At 39.0% G+C, this 22,615-nt stretch overlaps 1 protein-coding gene across 1 annotated transcript in view; it reads right to left on the reverse strand.

The window, feature by feature from the left end:
- Positions 1 to 15,863: 15,863 nt before the first annotated feature.
- Positions 15,864 to 22,615, reverse strand: part of DYNLT5 (dynein light chain Tctex-type family member 5) — a 29,033-nt gene continuing 22,281 nt past the window's right edge. Inside the window, exons 4-5 of the mRNA XM_047792113.1 lie at positions 17,261 to 17,385; positions 15,864 to 16,424 (exon numbers count right to left, since the gene is read on the reverse strand). Of these exons, the coding sequence (XP_047648069.1) occupies positions 16,221 to 16,424; positions 17,261 to 17,385 (329 nt within the window). The 3' untranslated portion in view covers positions 15,864 to 16,220. The remainder of the gene's footprint in view (positions 16,425 to 17,260; positions 17,386 to 22,615) is intronic.

Genomic DNA, 22,615 nt, shown 5'->3' on the forward strand with positions numbered 1-22,615 from the left:
GCTCACTGTGCTTTTCCCCTTTGTAAAACAATTTTAAATAACTTTAAAACGGTGAACAAAAAATTCTGCTGGTAGAAAAACTTTAAAAATAAGCATTACAAGAAAATAAAAACAATGATCTCATCATCAAGAAATAAGTATCCACTCTTAACTTTGGGGTTGCTGTATAACATTACTGCAAATTTAAACCTTGAGTCAGAGTCAAGTGGTAAGAATTGAAACAAAGTGCTTTTCTCAAAAATTCTTAGAGTGCTCAACCCATGTTCCCTAATTTCACACAGCCTTCAGGATTCTGCTTGAGAATAGCTGGGTGTACATATGTATCAAAGAGGGCCCATCAATAGCCAAAACCCAGAAAACGCTTAGGTATCTAAGCTCCTGCCTATGTCTTTCCTTCCTACTGCTGAGATAAAAAGGACAGTCTATCCTCATTCTGGAGGTTGAGAAACTGAAACACAGAGTGCCACGTCATTGTGTCACCACTGGATATCTTCACACAGAAAAAAAGACAAAATAAGATATCACAAAACTATGCGTCTATTTCTAACTCTGTCAGCCAGGTCCCCAGTGGGATTTTTTTTTTTTTTTTCCTTTTCGGGCCACACTTGGGGCATATGGTTACCCAGGGTAGAGGAGCCACATCTGTGACCCACACTGCAGCTTCCGGCAATGCCAGATCCTTACTTAACCTGCTGAGCAAGGCCAAGGATCGAACCCACATTCTCATGGATACTAGTCAGGTTCTTAACCCACTGAACCACAGCAGGAACTCCCCGTGTGGTGTTTTAACAATAGTTTGACTCTGTTCATCAGAAGTGCTGCTTATTAATTCTCCAGCATGTATTTGAAATTCATTATCACATATTGTGCACCTAAATTGTGTCAAGGCAAGTTCCTGTTGTGGCTCAGCAGTTAAAGAACCCGACTGGTATTCACGAGGATGAGGGTTTGATCCCTGGCCTTGCCCAGTGGGTTAAGGATCCGGCATTGCCGTGAGCTATGGCATAGGTCGCAGGTGTGGTTTGGATCCCACGTTCTGTGGCTGTGGTGTAGGCTGGCAGCTATAGCTCTGATTGGACCCCTAGCCTGGGAACCTCCATATGCTGTGGGTGCGGCCTTAAAAAGACAAAAAAAAAATAATAAAATAAAATAAAATAAATTGTGTCAAGGCATTGGTTTTTGCAGATAAAAACCTGTGTCTCCCTAGAATTAAGCAAACATCTCCCAAGTCACACAGCTAAGGAGGTGGTATCACTGATCCAAACTCAGTCTACCTAGCAGGAAGCAAGGCTGCCACATCAAACTGCACTGGTAGTCAATTATTCTTTGCCAGTTTGCTTGTTTGAAGTCAGTTTCACTGAAGAATGTCCTTTCATGAGGCAGTAAAAATTAATGATATGAAATCTCAACTCTTGGGTACAATATTTACAATATTCTAGGAGTCGAAATGGAAAGACTGTGCAAACCACGTTTGTGGCAGACTGAAGTGTGATGGTTACCTCAAGGAAAACCACTTCTGTGATTGAATTGTGAGCTTAAAACTAGTTGCTTCTCAGAGTTCCCATCGTGGCTCAGTGGTTAACGAATCCAACTAGGAACCATGAGGTTGCGGGTTCAGTCCCTGGCCTTGCTCAGTAGTTAAAGCTCCGGCGTTGCTATGAGCTGTGGTGTAGGTTGCAGACGTGGCTCGGATCCCGCGTTGCTGTGGCTCTGGCGTAGGCCGGTGGCTACAGCTCCGATTCAACCCCTAGCCTGGGAACCTCCATATGCTGCGGGAGTGGCCCTAGAAATGGCAAAAGACAAAAAAACCAAACCAAACCAAAAAACTGATTGGTTCTCCCGCGAAGCATTTTTTTTTTTTTTTTTTTTTTTTTTGCTTTTTAGGGCCGTACTCACTGCATATGAGGTTCCCAGGCTAGGGGTTGAATTGGAGCTACAGCTGCCAGCCTACACCACAGCCACGGTAACACAGGATCTGAGCAATGTCTTCAACCTACACCACAGCTCAAGGCAACACCAGATCCTTAACCTACTGAGCAAGGCCAGGGATGGAACCTGGGACCTCATGGTTCCTGGTTGGATTCGTTTCTGCTGCACCACAACGGGAACTCCGGAGCACCATTTTTTAAAGTAAATGAAAAACTGTGTTTATTCAGAAGTAGGTATTTGCAATTAACTGAAAGAAGATTGGAAAATGAACAAAGTAAGCCTGTCCCTTCAAGGAAAACAACTGAGAGTGTTTGTTGCTGATGATAAAATTCAAGCTTACAAGCAATTTTGGAAAAATTTTATCCACCACTCTGAGACCAGTAGTGATATTAATGGATTTGATTTTTTGATATTGATAGATTTTTTGATATAATTACCATGTGTTAACATTTGGAATGTCTGCCATAATTCAGTGAACTAACATTTTCCAAATAATCCATGCATGATACTACCAAATAATGAATGGGATCTGCTCAAAGTGCCAAATCAATATTTTAATCTAACTGTACAAAAATTCCATTGATATGATTTCAGATTTTACGTTGCAACTACTCTTGAATAAACAGCCACTTGTTGACTTTTGGTATAATATCAAAGGAGAATATAAAAATGATCTGAAAGGGCTATTAAAATAATCTCCTCCTTTACAACTAAATAGCTACACGTGACTTAATTTTCTTCCTTTATGTCAGCTAGCACAACACATAGAGGTAGATGGAATGTAAAACCCCGTAGGAGTTGTATTTTATAAAGAGAGTCATTAGAGACTTGCAAAAATATAAAACAGTGCCACTCTTCTCACGAGATATTTTTTATTTCGTGAAAATATAGATATTTTCATAAAATAAGTTGTTTGTGTTAGTATGTGGTGAGTCTATTTTTATTTTCAAATGAGTTAACATTTAAATAGTCTCAGTACTACACAGCAGGATCTCATTGCTAATCTTAGGAAGGAGCATGATAATGTGAGAGAAAAGAATTTATACATGTATGTGTAACTGGGTCACCATGCTGTACAGTAGGAAAAAAAATAATGTATTGGAGAAAGAAAAGTTAATAGTCTCCTATAAAAAATAAATAAATTTCTCAGTAAAATTCCAATATGATAAATATGGATAAATTTAAACCACATAAACAAAAGCTCTTTGAAGTTCTTAATAATTTTTAAGAGTGTAAAGGGGAGTTCCCGTTGTGGCGCAGTGGTTAGCGAATCCGACTAGGAACCATGAGGTTGCGGGTTCGGTCCCTGCCCTTGCTCAGTGGGTTAACGATCCGGCGTTGCCGTGAGCTGTGGTGTAGATTGCAGACGCGGCTCGGATCCTGCGTTGCTGTGGCTCTGGCGTAGGCCGGTGGCTACAGCTCTGATTCAACCCCTAGTCTGGGAACCTCCATATGCCGCGGGAGCGGCCCAAGAAATAGCAAAAAAAAAAAAAAATAGTGTAAAGGGATTTTGAGACCAAAGAGTTTGAGAATTGCTCTTCTCAATTGATCTTCTAATATGTTTTGCCACAAATTTTTGAGGCCCCATCTGTAGATGTTCAGGTTGCGGTATTTGCCATTACAAATGAAGATGCAGTAAAAACAGGCTGTTTATATATCCTTATGTACTGACACTTTAGTTTCAATGAGATGGCTTGCCAAGTTGCTGGGGGCAAAGGTATGTGTTTTTGTTTTCAGTGTTTATTTTTTATTTGTTACATACTAGTTACGATAAATGTATCTATTCAATTTAAGTATATAGAGAAATAAAAAAGAAAAGTGAGACCTAGTCTTTTTACTGAAATAAACCCTGTAGCACCTGTTTTGGGGAAACAAAGGATAATATATGCATAAGGTTAGGAAGTGTAAACAGTCTGAAGAAATATAAAATACAACAAAAGTCTCACTCTCTTCTATAGGGTTCTGGAGCATAATCTTTATTCAGCTTCTTGTCATTTCTGCCAGATATAAAAGTAATGTTTATATTGAATTTCTGTGGAATAGTTACAAATACAGAGAACTTGCCCTATACTATCTATCTATGTACTATCTATCTATCTATATTCTATCTATCTATCTGTCTGTCTGTCTGTCTATCATCTTATCATCTATCTGTATCTATACCAAGGCTTGAAGCTGTCCACCTAGAATTTCTTTTCTTTTTCCTCCTGGGCAACAACTTGAATACATTTCTCCTCTCTTCTGCAATTTCATGTGGTTACATGACTGAATTCTAGCTAATTAAAAGTGAGTTTTAGACACATGCCACTTCTAAGGCTTGTCCATCAAATATTCCACCAACTCTCCCAATTTATTAAGCAATAACCTTTGACCGGCTTTATGTTTGATGCCATTTTTTATAGCTGTAAACCCACCCTAATATCATATGTACTGAATCCTAGTTCAAACAAAAGGAATCACACCTACTTGTGGTTTTGTGTAATACTTCTTGGAAACATTTCAATAATATCCTGGTATGTATATTATGATTTTAAACACATACCAAGAGATTACTGTTTAAAATTTTCATATTGATTCATATTTTCAATAGACGTTTATGCGAGTGACTGTTTCTCTACGTTCTCCCCTGTCCAGGATTTTATTATACTTGCAAAAATTTCCAATTTTTATAGATGACATATTGAATATAAGTTTTGGTGATATTTGCATTATTATGACTATCATGGCCTTTAGTATTTATGGGACATTTGAATTTCCTCTTGTGTAAGTTAGTCTATTTATATCCTTTGCCCATTTTTCTATTTCTATTTATTTATAATATTTTCTTGGCAGTTTTCAAAGCTATGTAATATTAAGGCTATTAATTTTTTGACTGCCATCTTAGTAAAATGTTTCACCCCCCTGCCCACAACTCTTTAGTATATATTTGCCACACAGTGTCTGTCTTTTCCTTTAAGGTTTCTGGATTTCCTCATTGGCTTAGGAAGACCTCTCTTAGTGAGATGAGGTTATGAAAAAGTTTACTAAATTGCATTCTAATAGTTTAATTTTTTTATCCTTTGCATTTAAATTTAATCCATCTCACATTTATTTTTGCATAGGACAAGGGGTTTCATTTTTATTTTCTTCCAAAAGGACAGAAATATTTTGTTCATATAATTTGTTAAATGGACCGGCCTTTTCCCCAGGAAATTTCAGGTCATTTTAGCCACATGTTGTTTTACATAAAAGAGTTATTAGAAGCCCTTTATCCTCAGTTAGCCCCATACTATCTCAATTGCAGTAACCTTATGGTAAATTTGAGTATCTCTCAAGAAAACCTGTTCATCACTATAGATTTTTAAAAAATATTTTCATGACTATTATGAGACATACTTACTACCATATGGACTTTTATAACCCAGTTTCAAAAAAATTTCATTGGAACTATAATTTTAAATGCTTTACCTTTATACTAATACAGGAAACAATTCCATTTTGATATTAAGAATTCCTATCTAAAATATATTACTATAATAATATTTTATTTCTTTTAATAACTTTACATAATTTTAATTATGTAGGTCTTAAGTCTTTTTATAGTCTCTTTTAAGTTTATGTTACCTTTTTATTTACCTTTTTTATTTGCTCTTGTGACTGAGACATTTTCCCCATGTTCATTTATTTTTAGGGCCACACCACAGCAATGTCAGATCTGAGCCACGTCTGCGACCCACACTGAGCTCACGGCAATGCCGGATCCTTAACCCAGTGGGTGAGGCCAGGGAGCAAAGCTGCATCCTTTTAGATATTAGTCATATTATTAACCTGCTGAGCCACAGTGGGAACTCCCCATGTTCATTTCTAAATTCACGTTGCAATGCAAAAAAAAAATATTGATTTTTGTATATTCTTCTTATTTCCAGTCTCCTTGTCCGACCATTTTATTAAGTTTAATGGCTATTTTTACTAGTCTATCTTGGGTTTTCTAGGTATACAATATTATCTTCCAATAAAAAGATAATTTGTCTCTTTTAGTATTTAAGCTGATTGCTTCATATGCTTGCCTTATTACATGACTCATTAAGCAGAAATTATTTGCAGTCAAATGCTCTACCTCTGAGCCATACCCCCAAGCAAGCAGAAATTATTTATTGAGAGCATAATGTGCAGGCATTGTTGCTAGTGTGAATAAAATAAAATGTATATTCTTCTGGAAGGCAGACATAAGCAAGAGAAATATTAGATAATGACTGAAGAAAAAGGAAAGTATGAAAAGGGGACAGGGCGTTCCCGTCACGGCACAGTGGAAACGAATCCGACTAAGAACCATGAGGTTTTGGGTTCGATCCCTGGCCCCGCTCAGTGGGTTAAGGATCCGGCGTTGCCCTGAGCTGTGGTGTGGGTCGAAGACCTGGCTCTGATCTGGTGTTGCTGTGGCTCTGGCGTAGACCAGCAGCAACCGCTCGGATTAGACCCCTCGCCTGGGAACCTCTATATGCTGCGGGTGTGGCCCTGAAAGGACAAAAAAAAAAAAAAAAAGAAAGAAAGAAAAAGAAAAAGAAAAGAAAAGGGGGACAGGAGAGCTTGGCGTGAGGGCAGGGATTGAATTTTCGACAGAATAGCTGGGGAAGCCCTCGCTGGGAAGGTGACAACTCACGAATTCTTGAGGATCATGATGGGGGAGCATCCCGTTCATGTTCCTAATATGAATGGAAATGCTTTCAGCATTATGGTTTCAGTCATATGATGTTTGTTATTCAAAATATAAATAAATAAATAATACATACATAATAATACATAAATAATAAATAATTGTCTTTATTACGTGCATCTATGTGCATGAATAACACGGTCGATCATCCAAAGAGTTTTATGACGTATGGCTTAAGAACTTATTTTGTTATAAATGGACTCTAAATTTTATCCAATAACTATTTAACTTCATCATATAATATTTTTTCTCTTTGGTTAAGGTGAAAAATTACATCGATAGCCCTCCTTATGTTGACATTTCTCTTTCTCAGAATAAATCTATTTGATCATGGTGTAATAGTTTTTCAATACTTAGAAGGATTAAATTTGTTAAGATTTTATTTAGAATTTGAAAATCCGTATTCCTAAGTAAAACTGATCTCTAGGTTTGTCATTGAAAATTAATACAGCTTCTTAAAAGGAAGATCTAAAGATTACTTCTTTAGAAATTTGAAAGAAGAAAGCAATAATGGTATCTTCTGCCTGGTGACTTTAAAAAAAGTTTGCTGGTGTTCCCCTCGTGGCTCAGCAGTAACAAACCTTAATTAGTGTGCTGAGGACGTGGCTTCAATCCCTGGCCTTGCTCAGTGGGTTAAGGATTCTGTGATGCCGTGAGCTGTGGTGTAGATCACAGACGTGGTTCGGATCTCGAATTGCTGTGGCTGTGGTGTAGGCCGGTAGCTACAGCTCAGATTCAACCCCTAGACTGGGAGCCTCTATGTGCCACAGGTGCGGCCCTAAAAAGACCAAAAATAAATAAATAAGTAAATAAATAAATAAATAAAATAAAGTTTGCCGAAGTTTAAGATATAAACAATCAAGTGCATAACTTTTCAGTGAATTTTTGCCTGCTTGCATACGTTATGAGTTCCTGGAGCAAAGTGTTATTAGTAATATATTATTGTTTTTTACATATCACTGGATTTTAGCTGCTAACATTTTACTTAGTGTTTTTACATATATTTTCATTAAAACTTGTATTTTGCCTATAATTTCCTTTTTCTGTAATACCTCAAGTGGTTTTGATGATCAGGGTTACGTTGGCCCCATGAAGAGAGCTGGGAAGTTCCTTCCTTGCCTCCCTTCTCCCTCCCTCCCTTCCCCTCTCCCTCCTTTCCTTCCTCCCTTCCTTTCTCCTCCCTTCTTTCCTTCCTGCCTGCCTTCCTTTTCAATCTCTGAACGTTTAAGATTGATATTATTTCTTCTTTAAATGTTTGGAGGTTTCACTAGTGAAGTCATCAAGGCTTGATGTTTTCTTGGTAAAAAGATTTTAAATTTCAGATTAAACTTATTTTCCAGGTATAAGAATAGCAACATTTTTATATTTTCCCCTCAACCATTTTAGCGATTGTGATTTTCAAGGAATTTGTCCATTTTATCTATGTTGTTGAATTGATTGACATAAACTCTTCATAATATCCTTTTATCTTCTTTTTTTGTGTGACTTTTTGCCATTTCTAGGGTCGCTCCCATGGCATATGGAGGTTCCCAGGCTAGGGGTCGAATTGGAGCTGTAGCCGCTGGCCTACACCACAGTCACAGCAACGCGGGATCCGAGCTGCGACTGCAACCTACACCACAGCTCACGTCAATGCCAGATCCTTAACCCATTGAGCAAGGCCAGGGATTGAACCTGCATCCTCATGGTTCCTAGTCGGATTTGTTAACCACTGAGCCACGACGGGAAATCTCGGGCACGACTTTTTACATGATAAATCTTTACTTTTCCAGTCTCCTTTGTAGCAATTGGACTTCTCAGATATTTCTGCCATCTGGAGGGTTAATGTAGACAGTCATTCGTTACTCAGAATGTCTTCTAAATTTTCAAATTTGCATGACAGCAGCCATATAGGCTTTCCTTTATAGTGTGTAACCTTGGTTTCAAAAACTTATATTGAACACTTATAAATTCCAATCATATTATTAGTATTTATTCAATAATTTCAGTGTATATAATCTATCTAGTGCAAGAATCATTATTCACCACTATTTTCTCTTTCTTTCTAACCATGGTTTCTAATCAACAAGTATATTTTGGTTGAATGAATGAAATAATCATATATTTTAAAAAATATTACATATTTATGTTTTGTTTTCTCCTTAAGCTTGCTGATGGTTGGGGGGTTGGGGAGAAGGGTGATTTTATTTTGCTAGTCTCTCTTTTTTGTTTAAGGCTGCATGTGCGGTATATGGAAGTTCCGAGGTTAGGGTTTGAATTGGAGTTGCAGCTGCCGGCCTATGCCACAGCCACAGCAACAGGATCTGAGCCTTGTCTGTGACTTACACCACAGTCCCTGGCAATGCCAGATACTTAACCCACTGTAAAAGGCCAAGGATCAAACCCATGTCCTCATGGATTCTGGTCAGGTTTATTACCACTGAGCAACAACAGGAATGCCCTGTTTTGCTTATCTTTTGAAAGAAAACATTTTTTTTACTAGTTTTTAGAACTTCATTTCAATTGTTTTCATTTCTACATATATAAATCTCCCTTATTTGTCTGATAGAATTTGTTCCAGAATAATAGAACTGCAGTTTCCTAGGTCCCTGCCCTGCCCTAGCAAAGTACTGAAACGGTTGGCATTTAATAAATTTAGTAAAGTGAAAATACATTTTCAGAGAGAGAGATTGCACAGGTTTGATCCCTGGCCTGGGAATTCCCATATGCTGTAGGCGCAGCCAACAAATAAACAAAAAAGCAAACAAACAAAAACCCCACTGACCTAAAACATTAGATGAAAATATGTATTTTTTTTTTGTCTTTTTGCCATTTTTAGGGCCACTCCTGTGGCATATGGAGGTTCCCAGGCTAAGGGTCTATTCAGAGCTGTAGCCACTGGCCGACGCCAGAGCCACAGCAAGGTGGGATCCGAGCCTCGTCTGCGACCTACACCACAGCTCACGGCAATGTGGGATCCTTAACCCACTGAGCGAGGCCAGGGATCGAATCCACAACCTCATGGTTCCTAGTCGGATTCGTTAACCACTGAGCCATGACGGGAACTCTGAAAATATGTATTCTTTGTTTTAGAGTATGTTCCATACTATTCTCTCTACATGTAACTGCTAAATCAAGCTTTTTAAAATATTAAAATTCTCCATATCTTGCTTCTTTTTTTGCCTTTTTTTTTGATTCTGTAAAATAAATATTAAAGCCTCCTAATTTAATTGTGATTTATCAAGTTCTTCTATTTTTAGGACTTTTTACCTTCTGTATATGGCTGCAATTATTGGATGTATGATGATTCACTGTTGTTATACCTCCTTCAAGTTTTATATCTACTATTAAATAGTATTTTTCTTTGTTTTGTTTAATACTTTTGAACATTTTGAAATCTCCTTTTCCTTATACCAATATTGCTTTACTTGCTGTTATTTGATATCCAAATTTGAAGATTGTTTAACCTTATTATATATGAAGAGTTATTCTCCAAACATAGTCACACTGGGGATTAGAATTTCAATGTATGAATTTGGGAGGGGACACAATTAGGTCCGTAGCAGATATAATTCTTGTTTTATTTAATGCTTTTGGCCTTGAAATTTACTTAGGGTAATATTAGCATTGACTCTGCCTATTTGCCTGTATTTCTCTGGTATATCTTTGGCCAAAATTTCAAACTTAATTGAACTTTAACTCCCGCTTTTCTTATCTTTTGGTTTTCAGTATGTATGCTTAAAGTCACATATATAGCTGGCATTTATTTATTAAATTAACCCAATTCATGTTTAATATGTCACACTTGACATACCTGTTTATATTCTATATAACCTAGTATTTATTTTAATTTTTGTTGTCGTGGTTGTTTGCATGGGCAATTCTCCTTTCTCACTTTAGAAATTTAGAAATATTACTGTGCAGCGACATTCTCACAGTAGCGACAACTCAGGATCCTTAATCTGTTGAGCAACCAGGGGACTTCCTAAAACAAAATTTAAAAAAATTGTGTACCATCGTTAAATTAGCAAGGAAGGAAACTGAGAAGAGATTACAGGAAACTTGAGTCAGACTCTTAGGATGTGACTAAATCCTCAATGAATCCCCGATGAACCTTCTAGTCATATATGTTCATGTCTGTGAAGAAGAGAAGAGAACATGTAAATTTAACGGAGACTAAGACAGGAAACAAGTAGATAAGTAGCAGTAAGTAAAAATCATTAAAAGGGGCTAAGAAAGTCCTGAAGTGGAAACCAAGATGTCTGATCAGAAGTATGAAAAATAGGCAGAGGTCAGCAAAAAGAGGCTACATTGGGAGATGAATATAATAAAAAAGTTTATAATAAATGTGGACTTGAGGAGAAATGATTCAACATTTCTAACTCAAAGAAGGCAGAAACAGATGATTAAAACCTTGAAAAGGAAAAAGAAACCTAAGTAATCTATGGTATTATGTTATGGTAAAGAGCAGAAACTGCTAAAACATACACTTGATTCTTTAGGAAAAGAGATTCTGCATAAAAGAAGTTAGAGGTGGTGAGTGAGCTTTCTGTGATGGGTCAGACTTTTTTTTTTTTTTTTCTTTTTAGGGCCACACCTTGTGGCATATGGAAGTTCCCAGGCTAGGGGTTGAATTGGAGCTGCAGCTGCCAGCCTATGCCATAGCCACAGAAACGCCGGATCTAAGCTGTGTCTGTGATCTACACTGCAGCTTGTGGCAACACTGGATCCTTAACCCACTGAGCGAGGCCAGGGATCAAACCCTCATCCTCATGGGTCCTACTTGTGTTCCTTACCACTGAGCCAAAATGGGAACTCCCAGACATGTTTTATGTATACTTTCCCCTTTCAGCTTTCAGAGCAAGAACAGAAGTAGTGATGGCCGATCACTGATCGTGACAAGTAGTGCTCATTATAATCATCATTTTTCCCTTTGAGAAAACCAAGGCTCCACACACTAGCCACTTTTACCCAATGTCACAATGCTTAGTAAGATACGGAAGCTAAAATGAGATGTTTGTCTGTCAAATCTGTGGTTAAAAACAAAACACAACAAATCGAAACCTGTATCACATCGCTGCTCAAAAGAAATGAATTCAGAAGAGAGCCGAGGTGGAATGCAGCTGGAGTAATGTTTAGCAGATTGTGTCCCAGGGACCACTTCTGGTGGGACTGAGATCCCGACTGCAGGAGCTGAAATTGAGAGCAGCAAGGAAAGTCAGAGACAGTGGTGCAGACCCCTTTAAGAATTTCAGGAACAAAAAAGTGTAATAAATTATGAATAACTATTTAATGTTGAGTTTTCTTAATGCATTTTTGGATAATATCTAGAAAGACAGGTCAAGTCATGATCCCAACGAAGAAAGTGTTCATTATCTCAAATGGCTAGATTTAAAAATTCTGATTTTGTACTCAGCCATAAAAAAGAATGAAATAATGCCAATTGCAGCAGCATGGATACAACTAGAGATGATCATATTAAGGGAAGTAAGTCAGAAAAAGAAAGACAAATACCATATGATATCACTTATATGTGGAATCTAAATATGGCACAAATGAACCCATCTACAGAACAGAAACAGACTCACAGACTCATGGACTTGTGGTTGCCAAGAGAGAGAGGAAAATGAATGGGAAGGACTGGGAGCTGGGGGTTAGTGGATGCAAACTATTACATTTAGAATGGATAAGCAATGAGGTCCCACTGTATAGCACAGGGAACTATATCCAATCTCCTGGGATAGACTAAGATGGAAAAGAATATAAACAAAAAGGAACACATATGTATGTAAGCCTGAGTCACTTTGCTGTAGAGCAGAAATTGGCACAACATTATAAATCAACTATAATTTTAAAAAATCAAAAAAATTCTAATTGCTCAACTCTTGTTTTGCACACCAACCCATATACTGAGCAATTCCCAAGAGTTTCTTTTAAACATAAATGAGCTGAAGTAGCTTAATTTCCTGACACAGACTCTGTTGGACCCTGTTGTTAGGGTCTCTTATTATGTGTTTCAAGTCGTTTTATCAATGATGACAACAGAGAACAGTGTGGACACTTGCATTTAAGATGCCAATGTATTTTTGACTGAACTTTTATATATCTTGTGATGTCTGACAAGAGAAATGGATCATATGGATTTTTTTTTTTTTCTTTTAGAGCCCCACCCACAGCACATGAAAGTTCCCAGGCTAGGGGTCAAATCAGAGCTACAGCTGCCGGCCTGCGCCACAGTCACAGCCACGTGGGATTTGAGCCTCATCTTCGACCTACACCACAGCTCATGGCAATGCCAGATCCTTAACCCACTGAGTGAGGCCAGAGATTGAACCTGCATCCTCAATAATTTATTTATTTAAGGTCACTTAACTAGTGACTTTGATGGCAGGACTCAAACTGGACCTGAAACTGCAAATATCAGAGCTTAAAATATCAGAGCTTAAAACGTTCAACTGGAGTTGAACTGTTGTGGCTCAGTGGTTAGTGAATCTGACTAGGAACCATGAGGGTGAGGGTTCGATCCCTGGCCTCGCTCAGTGAGTTAAGGATCTGGCGTTGCCGTGAACTGTGGTGTTGGTTGCACACATAGCTCGGATCCTGAACTGCTATGGCTGTGGTGTAGGCTGGCAACTGCAGCTAGGATTTGACCCCTAGCCTGAGAACCTCCATATGCCACGGGTGCAGCCCTGGAAAGACAGAAAAAAAAAAAAGTTAAGATGTATTACAATTTATTGTTAGGTGTTGTCAGGATGTGTGGTCCACATACTCGAGATGTTTTTGATCGGGTAAGAGGAACAAAACTGTACTCAGAAATCAGAGATGAATCAGAGGCTCAGCTATGAGAGTGATTAAAAAAAGAGAGAGATTGGGAGGAAAGAAATGATTTATACCTGAGTCTAATGTTGAAAAAAGAAGGGGGCTGCTCTGAGGGGAAGGAGGGGGCTCTGAAGTGGGGGTAAGCGTGAGTGAGGGCTCTGAGGTAGGGATGGCACGGCAGGTCTGAAAGGAAGGAGGGCACTTTAGGAGCATTTATTTTTTAATTTTTTAAAATTAAAAAATTTTGTTTTTGTCTTTTTAGGGCTGCACCCGTGGCATATGGAGGTTCCCAGGCTAGGGGTCGAATCGGAGCTGTACCTGCCAGCCTACAACCACAGCCACAGCAATGCCAGATCTGAGCCATGTCTGCGACCCACACCATAGCTCATGGCAATGCTGGATTCTTACTCCACTGAGCGAGGCCAGGGATTGAACCTGCATCCCTGCATGGACACTAGCCGCGTTTCTTACCGCTGAGCCACAATGGGAACTCCAAAACATTTATTTTTAAATTGAGATATAATTGACATAACATTGTATGAGGTTAAGGTATACACCATGTTAATTTGATACATTTATTTATTGCCAGTAGGTGTTAGCTAACACATCTATCAAACCTTCCCATCACAAAGCATTTTTTGATAATGAGCATTCTTCCAAGTTAGTTACAATTAGTGAGTTTTTACTGTACATCCTTATGCTGTTATGTAATTGCCAGAATTCATCATCAACTGTCTGAATTACGGTACAGAGCAATATGTTAGCAAATTGCATCCTTTTTTGCTTTTCAGCTGCCATCATGTTTTAAGGTTTTGAATGCTAACACAGCCTAGGACAGATGGCAAGACATTACCTCATGGTTGAGATTTTTAAAACTCTAAAAAGTAAGGCCATTTTTATAATGGGCTTTCTACATACTAAAACACTTTCTTTATCCTGATTTATTCATACAAAATTGCTATATGATTTCTCCTGCTATTGTTCCAAGAGGGGAGAGGTCCACCAATGTGTAATACATATATGAAATTCATTTGGGTACTGTACTTATAATCTAATCCAGATTCAAAGTAGGCTGTGGAGACTGACAAATATTGATTGTGATACATTATTACACAGACCTATTCCCACTAAGGCTAACAGAAAAAAAAATAATGAAAATTGACTAATTCATTTTGAAATGCTACATGAAAAGTCAGAACAAAGAGAAGAAAAGGGATTTAAAAAGTAGGCTTATTTTAAAAAATACACGTCGTTTTGTGGGAAAGAGGGGACATCAATCCATAACTCTAAAGCATCGATTGTTTTCCCATTTGTTACATTCTTTCTGATACGAATTACACAACATTTTTTCCTTAGGACTAGAGCGTTGCTAATTTTCTCCATGTGTGTACAATTTGTCTTTGACCTTTAACAAACGTCCTCTAGGCGGTCCACTTACCATCCAAGAACAACGCCACAGCACGATTTTACATGCACACAAAGGGCAGAAAGCGCCATAAAAATAAATGGCCCATGGTACAAGCTACATTAACCCATAGAATAATACGCCATGGCAGCCCTTGTAAATTTTAGTGCCATCCATTCAAAACCGCACTGGGTCCCTTTAGTATTAAATTGGCAGGAACAAAATAGTATATACACATGTTTTATTTGTTAAGGTGCCAGCTATATATTTTGTGTAAAAGTTTGTTAGCCTAGGAAAAGCTATTAAAAGGTGCATCAGGCAGCGTAATATTTAAAAGCAGTGTCTCTTGCCAATACATGATTGCATGGGTTACAGATACACTTACTATTAAACATCATGTATATTTAATATCACGCCATCTACTTCAGTGCCCTAAAAAGCCTTTGTTCATTTTGTTGTTTCCATTATTGAAGAGCTAATATTTGGTTCTCCCACAATTTTGTAAAGTGCTGGCAACCCACAAGGGCTTCTAGTTTTAGCCAGCCGTCCTGTGGGACTAGGATAATTGTGATGAAATCATTAATTCTACCTCAGCAGTTTCTACTGTCAGGTACATGTAACCGTAATTGCAGTTAATGAATGCTGCTCAATTTATTAAGTACAAAATGAAAACCAGTTTTCTTTTATATACAGCATTGCGATCTAGTAACATTGATCATTTGTGTGTCCCATATTGAATATTCTGCCATCATTTATTAGGGTCTATAGCCACATTTTTAAAAAAAACTTCTCTTCATTAAAAAACAATGCATGGGCAGTTCCCACTGTGGCTCAGCAGAAACGAATCTGACTAGCATCCAAGAAGATGCAGGTTCGCTCCCTGGCCTCGCTCAGTGGGTTAAAGGATCTGGTGTTGCCGTGAGTTGTGGTGTAGGTCGCAGATATGGCTCGAATCTGGCATTGCTATGGTCGTGGCTTAGGCCAGTGGCTGCAGCTCTGATTCAACCCTTAGCCTGGGAACCTCCAAGTGCCACAGGTATGGCCCTAAAAAGATAAAAACAAAAACAAACAAACAAAAAGCATGGAATTCCAACTCTCCAACTAAAGAGTAATTAAAATAATTAGTACCCAAAGTAATATTTAATAAGAATCTATGTCTATGAAAAACAATCCAGCAGAACAAAGACTTAGTTCCTTCTTTGGATAAACAAAATTCTTTCTCGTGCCACTTTCCCTTCACCAATTCTGACAAGAGTATGAAAAAGTCCCAAAGCTTCCAGTTGTTTGAAATATTAGTGTTGTTTCTTTCTCAAACACTTGAGCAGTGAAACTCGTGTACATAGATACAGTCTATTTCTTGATTAAAAAAGTAAGGACTAGATGTCTGGTTTTTCATCACTCCAAGTAAACTGAATAGACATTTGCAAGGGCAAAGAGAGAAGAATTTCTGAAAATGTATGACGAAAAATTATCATTTTTAGGATCCCAGAGGCATCTGCTTGCAATGAGTAGGCTCTGGCTATTCAGTTGTCCAATATGAACCACCACAATTAGCTTATACCGTGGAATCATCAAGTCCTTGACCTGGGCTTTAATAACCTAGAAATTAAAAGAAAAGGTCCTCACTTAGTCATGTTGAAACTTACAGAGTCTTAATTTTCATCACAAATATTGTGGATTTAATTTAAGAAAAAATCATGATGTGAAGACTTTCAGTAAATGCTGTAAAATGGTAGCTATGATTTTCTGCAAGCACCATCCTCACCAGATAGGACATTTAGGGACAAAAGGATCGCACCAGCAAGAAATCTACATGTTTTAAAGCACAGGGAAAAGTTACAATCCTGAGAACAGAATTCAATGGCTTTATCACTTTCTTTGAAGATCTATGCTGAGATGACCTCCCTTCAAAAATGTTGGCCTTAGAGTTACACCATCCTGCTCATGTCTAATTAAGAGAGCATATATCTGACGTTTCCTGTAATATGACTACTCATAAATGCTTATTAAAGAGTTTGTTATTTAAAAAAGTGCAGCAAGGATGATGGCGTGCCAGCACTTTAGGTGATAAAAATGGAAATAGTGTATTTGAAGGGCACCATGTTTGCATTTGACGACATACAAAGAAGGTGCCTCGAAGAGAAAATGATCATTAAAATATTGTCTCTTTTACAATAAAAAATTTTAAACAGATTGGGCAGTTTTATACATTTTCTGAACAGAATACATGCAAACGATGCACATAAGAATTGGTTGAGACAAAGGCTTTTTACACCCACGCAATATGGTATATGACCTCATGAATATTTTCATAAAATAAAAAATCAGCAGTTTTACTGCTACTGCAAAGTAACTGTCTTCATCAAAAAGTAGGGGGTTGTGCTTTTAGCAAATATTCTGGTCATAGTTAACACTTTGGGAAATCACAGGTATACCTCAGAAATCGTCTTGGTCATCTGTTTACAGAACTCTGGTTCATATCGTTCTTCTTGTAGGTAGTTAGTTAACACATCTTTCAGAATGTGATCGACGATAACCACAGGAAAATGTTTGGTAGGACCTGAAAATACAGACGAAATCGCTTTCAAAGAAATAATTTCAAATCACACTTTCCCACCCCGTCACTTACATCCAAAGAGTACTGAAACATGGAAAGGCATTTACTCTTCTGGGTGGCTTCTATTTAAGGGGAAAAAAAAGTTGTCCTGATCTGGTTTCCAGTGAAGCTCTCTGATGGAGGAGGAGGACAAGGGACTCATCCATTTATCAGACTACCTAACAGGTGTGTTCAGTGCCACTGAGGCTTGACATTGGAAGCATCTTCCTTCCAGTTCCCACTACTACTGACTCACTTCCAAGTGTCAACATCTTTCTAACTGGACCCCAGCTCTTACGTCTCCCTCCACCAATCTATCTACCACACTACAACTGACCCCAGCAGCTCCTTGGCAAAGTCTAAGGTTCAGCTCCTACCCAACCTACAGCCTCTTCTCTGACCATTGCTGCTTTTCTCGTGATGACTGCTTCAGCATCATGGGCTTCACCTGTCCTTTAAAGAATGCTGTGTACATCTGCTCTTCTTTTCATTTCTTTATTTATTTTTTGCTTTTTAGGGCTGCACCTGTGGCATATGGAATTTCCCAGGCTAGGGGTCGAATCGGAGTGGCAGCTGCTGGCCTCTGCTCCAGCCACAGCAACGCCGGATCCTTAACCCACTGAGTGAGGCCAGGGAGTGAACCCACATCCCAATGAGCCACAGTGGGAACTCTTCCTCATCTGAGAAATATCCACTCATGTTCAAGGCCAGTTCAGATGTCTTCTGCTTCAGGTAGCCTTCCTCCTCTCCTCAGGTAAAAACCAGCCCTTGCTTCTCTGTGCGCCCAAAGTGCTGAGTGTCCCCTGCTGTCCTGGCTCCTAATCCACCTGATAATGGCTCCTAATCCACCTGATACCTGCCTTCCTCCCCTCAAATGGTAAGCTGGATCAGATTGTACCCTCCTGAGAATCGAACGTGATGCCAAAGGCATAATAAATTATTTATGGTATGGTTTCTGAATTTAAATAGAATTAAACATTTTATAGATGATAACCACAGGACAAATGACAGCTGCTTTTATTGAGTATGTTCTCATGTTAGCCACCATGATAAGTATTTTGTATTTATTTCCTTGTATGTATAATCTCCCAGTAAATCTCTGGGGGTAAATCTTACCATTATTCCCACTTCACAGATGGGAAAACAGAGGTTTAAATCTGTTGGATAACTTGCCTTGAATCACACAGTGGTAGGGCTCGGATGTACTCCCTGGTTTATCTCACTCAAGAGCCTAAATTCTTAACCATGTTTAACCCACTTTCAGAGGAAGAGCTTCGGCTGCATCTTATCCTGCATCCCAGGAATCTTAGCTGTACCCCCCCAGGAATATTAACCTCCTCTGTCATTGCACAACATGAGCACGTGCCCAGGGCCTAGTGTACAGAGGCTCCATCATTACTTGCTAAGTTGATATGGGTGAAGAATTATACCCAATTCTATTTTAATATTCATCAGTATTTTTTAAAGGCTTATTTTTGTTGACTGTATCAGCGTCTAAGGAAATATTTCGCACACTAAAGTTAGGATGATTCTAGGAGAACTTAATAAAGAGACTTGTTGGGAAAATCTGAGCAGGATGTAGGAAGTTAGGAAGGAAAGTGTAGAGCCCCCTTGGCTAATGAAAGTGAGAGCATTGCCCCCATTCTAATCTCTACCCCAACCTCAGCAGATCCCAAAAGAGCCATGTGGAGAGGGCTCCCTTGAGAGCACTTGTGTCCTTCTGTTGATGGATGCAAACAGCCGGAGATGAAACCACAGGTAGGAGTTCACACTCCTCTCTTCTCACTCCCTGCTGAGGTTTCCTGATGGCTGAACTTAACAGGAAGGTGACAGCCCATGCTTAGGGTTAAGGTAGGTCACTCTCCTGGGGCTCAATAAATAGTATTTGTATTTTAATAATTATGTATAAATTGTTCAATTAAATTTAAGTCAGCATGGGGAATGAATCTGGACGTGTAGAACAGAAACTTCTGAGTTGGTGAGTATGATCATGAACCCCAGCATGTTGTCAGCAGGAATCTCTGGTCTTCAGGGGAATGACAAGCAGTTATAAAACTCTGACGGATTGGTCCTGATTGCTCCTGCTTCATTGGCTCAGGGATAAAGCACCAGCCCCTGGAGGCAATGCTTTAGATACCTACTGTGTACCCATCCTGTGGACCTTTTAGAAGATTTCCACTTGCCTACTCTAGTGAAATGAGGCTAATTTTGAGGGTGGTTTCTCCCTATTGAAGAAATTGATAAATGATACTACCAGCTCAGACTAAATTAAAATAGATTATAGCCTCTAGATTGGTACCTCTCTTTTTCATTCCTTCCCACGGAGCACTCAGGCTGCATTTATCTTAACTTGACATATATCATTCACCTTGAATGTCATCTGGCCTCATATTACAGTGCCTGTACGCACCATTCCCTTCACAAAATGGCAAATTCTTTTAGTGCAGATATTTGTCCACCTGGTCAACCTCCCTGTCATTTGGGAACAGCATTTCCCAAAGGGAAGGAACTGATCCTCTTTCCACCGTAACCATGTGCTTTTTAAGATCTATCATTACCTCCTCTGAGCACCTCCAGGTCATGCTTGATTGGCTCTGGGTAGACTCACTCCAAGTCCAGCCAATTGGAGTTCTTTGTTGGAATTTTTATTTTAAACTGCAATTGGGGTGTAGGTAGGGAGCAGGGAGTCAAACTCTTTCTGGTGGCAAAAGTTATGACATGTGACCCTGAGGAAATGCTGGAGGTCATGTTGCTCACGGTGGGAAGGAAGCCAGGTCTCAGTGACAGAGGAAACCTACACACAGTTTAGTGCTAAAAAGACAGAATCCTGAGTCCTGGGGTCCAGCAACTCCCACAGTCCAGCTTCACCAATGTCCTTTCTGTACTTTGCTTCGTTTTTTAAAGAAATCTAATTAACTAGATTCTACTCTGAAGAAAATTTAAAACATAGTAGTCAATGTTTCTTTTCACACTTCTTTGTGACCTCGGCCCTATACAGCCAGAATAATCCATTGCCTCACTCAGGCTGGGATTCTGAGATGCAGAGAGAAAGCATCAGTGTTCGGCTTTGGAACAAAGCTCTCAAAGCCTTCAGAGTGGACTCGTGTGAATGCCTACAGTCTTTTCTTTTTTTAGAGCAAATTTTTTTTTCTTTAGGAGGAAAGAATGCTTTTGGATATCAAAAAGCAAAGACCTGAAGAAGGATCAGGATGGGGAAAAAATAGAAAAAAAAAAAAAAAAAAGCCCTGTCCCCATAAGTAGATTTAAGAAAGAACAGACAAAAAATTTGGTTATTTAATATATCTGTATCTTAGCTTTCCAAATTAGGATACTAATAAGAATGACCACATATTGCTTTTTGTTGGGATTAAATGAGGTGAAATAGTTAAAATGCACAGAACAGGGCCTGCCACACAAACAAAGCCACTCAGGAGATATTTCTTCTTATTCATGTTGTTGCTGTTATTTTTGCTGCCTCACTCTGAGTGAAGAGATAGGAACTGGTCCTGCTGAGAAGGCAGCAAGATGGGTGAGGGTGCAGGTAGGGAGGTCAGGTGGAAAGGACTCTATAGGGTGGAGCAAAGTCATCCCTAAGAGACTGGCAGGCTCTGTCCAACAAAGCAGCTGATGACAAAGCCTTATCATCTCATGGAAGTTGAACTCAAACAATGTCTCTCTCTCTCTGTCTTTAGATTCTACTTTTCACTCTGTTGGCTTCATTGTCAGGTGGGCTGTGTTGATGTGGCAGCAAAGATGGCCACCAACAGCCCTCGTCTGGCGTGCGACTCACAAGCAGTGTTCTTAAAGAATCACATAGCTCTATTGTCCTTGCCCCAGAAAAAGTCCTATGCAGAACGCATCCCATATTTACCAGGAACTTACAGGGAATGCCACAGAAGGCTTTTATTCCTCATGAGCTAAGGTGACGTCCCAGAACAGTCATTTTGAGAAGCAATCACATACCGAATGGGGAAGCAACTTAGATCAAACACTTCATTTAATTCTCCCATCCTTATGATGTGCGGACTATTATCCCTACTTACAGATGAAGAAACTGAGATTCAAGGAGGCGGAATACCTTGCAAAAACATCATTTATTTAGAAAGTGGTAAAATGAGTATTCAGATTCATAGACATTGACTCGTTCAGCCTGTATATTCCTCTGTACTCATGTTTCTGTACTTAATAGGAAGACGTAAATGGCTTTTGTTATAAGAAACATTTCAAGTCTTCCGTTCCCTTTTTTCTTTCCTTAATTATGCTCATGTTTCATTTCGTTTTTGGTGGCTATAATCAGTCAGTTAAAGGGAGGACAGGAGTTCCCCATGTGGCGCAGCGGAAACACATCTGACTAGAATCCGTGAGGATGTGGGTTTGATCCCTGGCCTTGCTCAGTGGGTTGGTGATCTGGTGTCTTTGTGAGCTGTGGTATAGGTCTCAGATGGCACTCAGATCCCGCGTTGCTGTGGCTGTGGCTGTGGCTGGCAGCTGTAGCTCCAACTCGACCCCTATCCTGGGAATGTTCATATGTCATGGGTTTAGCTCTAAAAAGCAAAGAAAGAAAGAAAGGGAAAAGAGAAAGGGAGGGCAAACATGCTAACATCTATTTTTTATTTTATTTTTATTTTTAGTCTTTTTTTTTGCTATTTCTTGGGCCGCTCCCACAGCATATGGAAGTTCCCAGGCTAGGGGTCAAATCGGAGCTGCAGCCACCGGCCTACGCCAGAGCCACAGCAACGCAGGATCCGAGCTGCATCTGCAACCTACACCACAGCTCACGGCAACGCTGGATCGTTCACCCACTGAGCAAGGGCAGGGATCGAACCCGCAACCTCATGGTTCCTAGTCGGATTCGTTAACCACTGCGCCACGACAGGAACTCCAAACATGCTAACATTTAAAATGTGTTTAGATGATGCAAATATTATTGAGTAGATGTGAAAAAATAAACACAGTAATACTGGTGATTGACTATTTTTTTTTCTTCACTCTTCTGGTCAGTATTGTATTTATAGATATGAGAAAATCTTTTCCAGAGGTCCACAAAGTACCTTTCAAATGCAAAGTAAACCCAGAAACAAGCAGAAGTAAGTTTTTGATTCTTCACAAAATTGCGACGAATGCTTAAAAGATGAGTTGTCAAGCATGAAAGGCTTTAATCAAAAAAAGAATAATGCACATGACTTTTTGAAAG

Source organism: Phacochoerus africanus, chromosome 8 (assembly GCF_016906955.1).
Source record: "Phacochoerus africanus isolate WHEZ1 chromosome 8, ROS_Pafr_v1, whole genome shotgun sequence".
NCBI classification, from domain to species: Eukaryota; Metazoa; Chordata; class Mammalia; order Artiodactyla; family Suidae; genus Phacochoerus; species Phacochoerus africanus.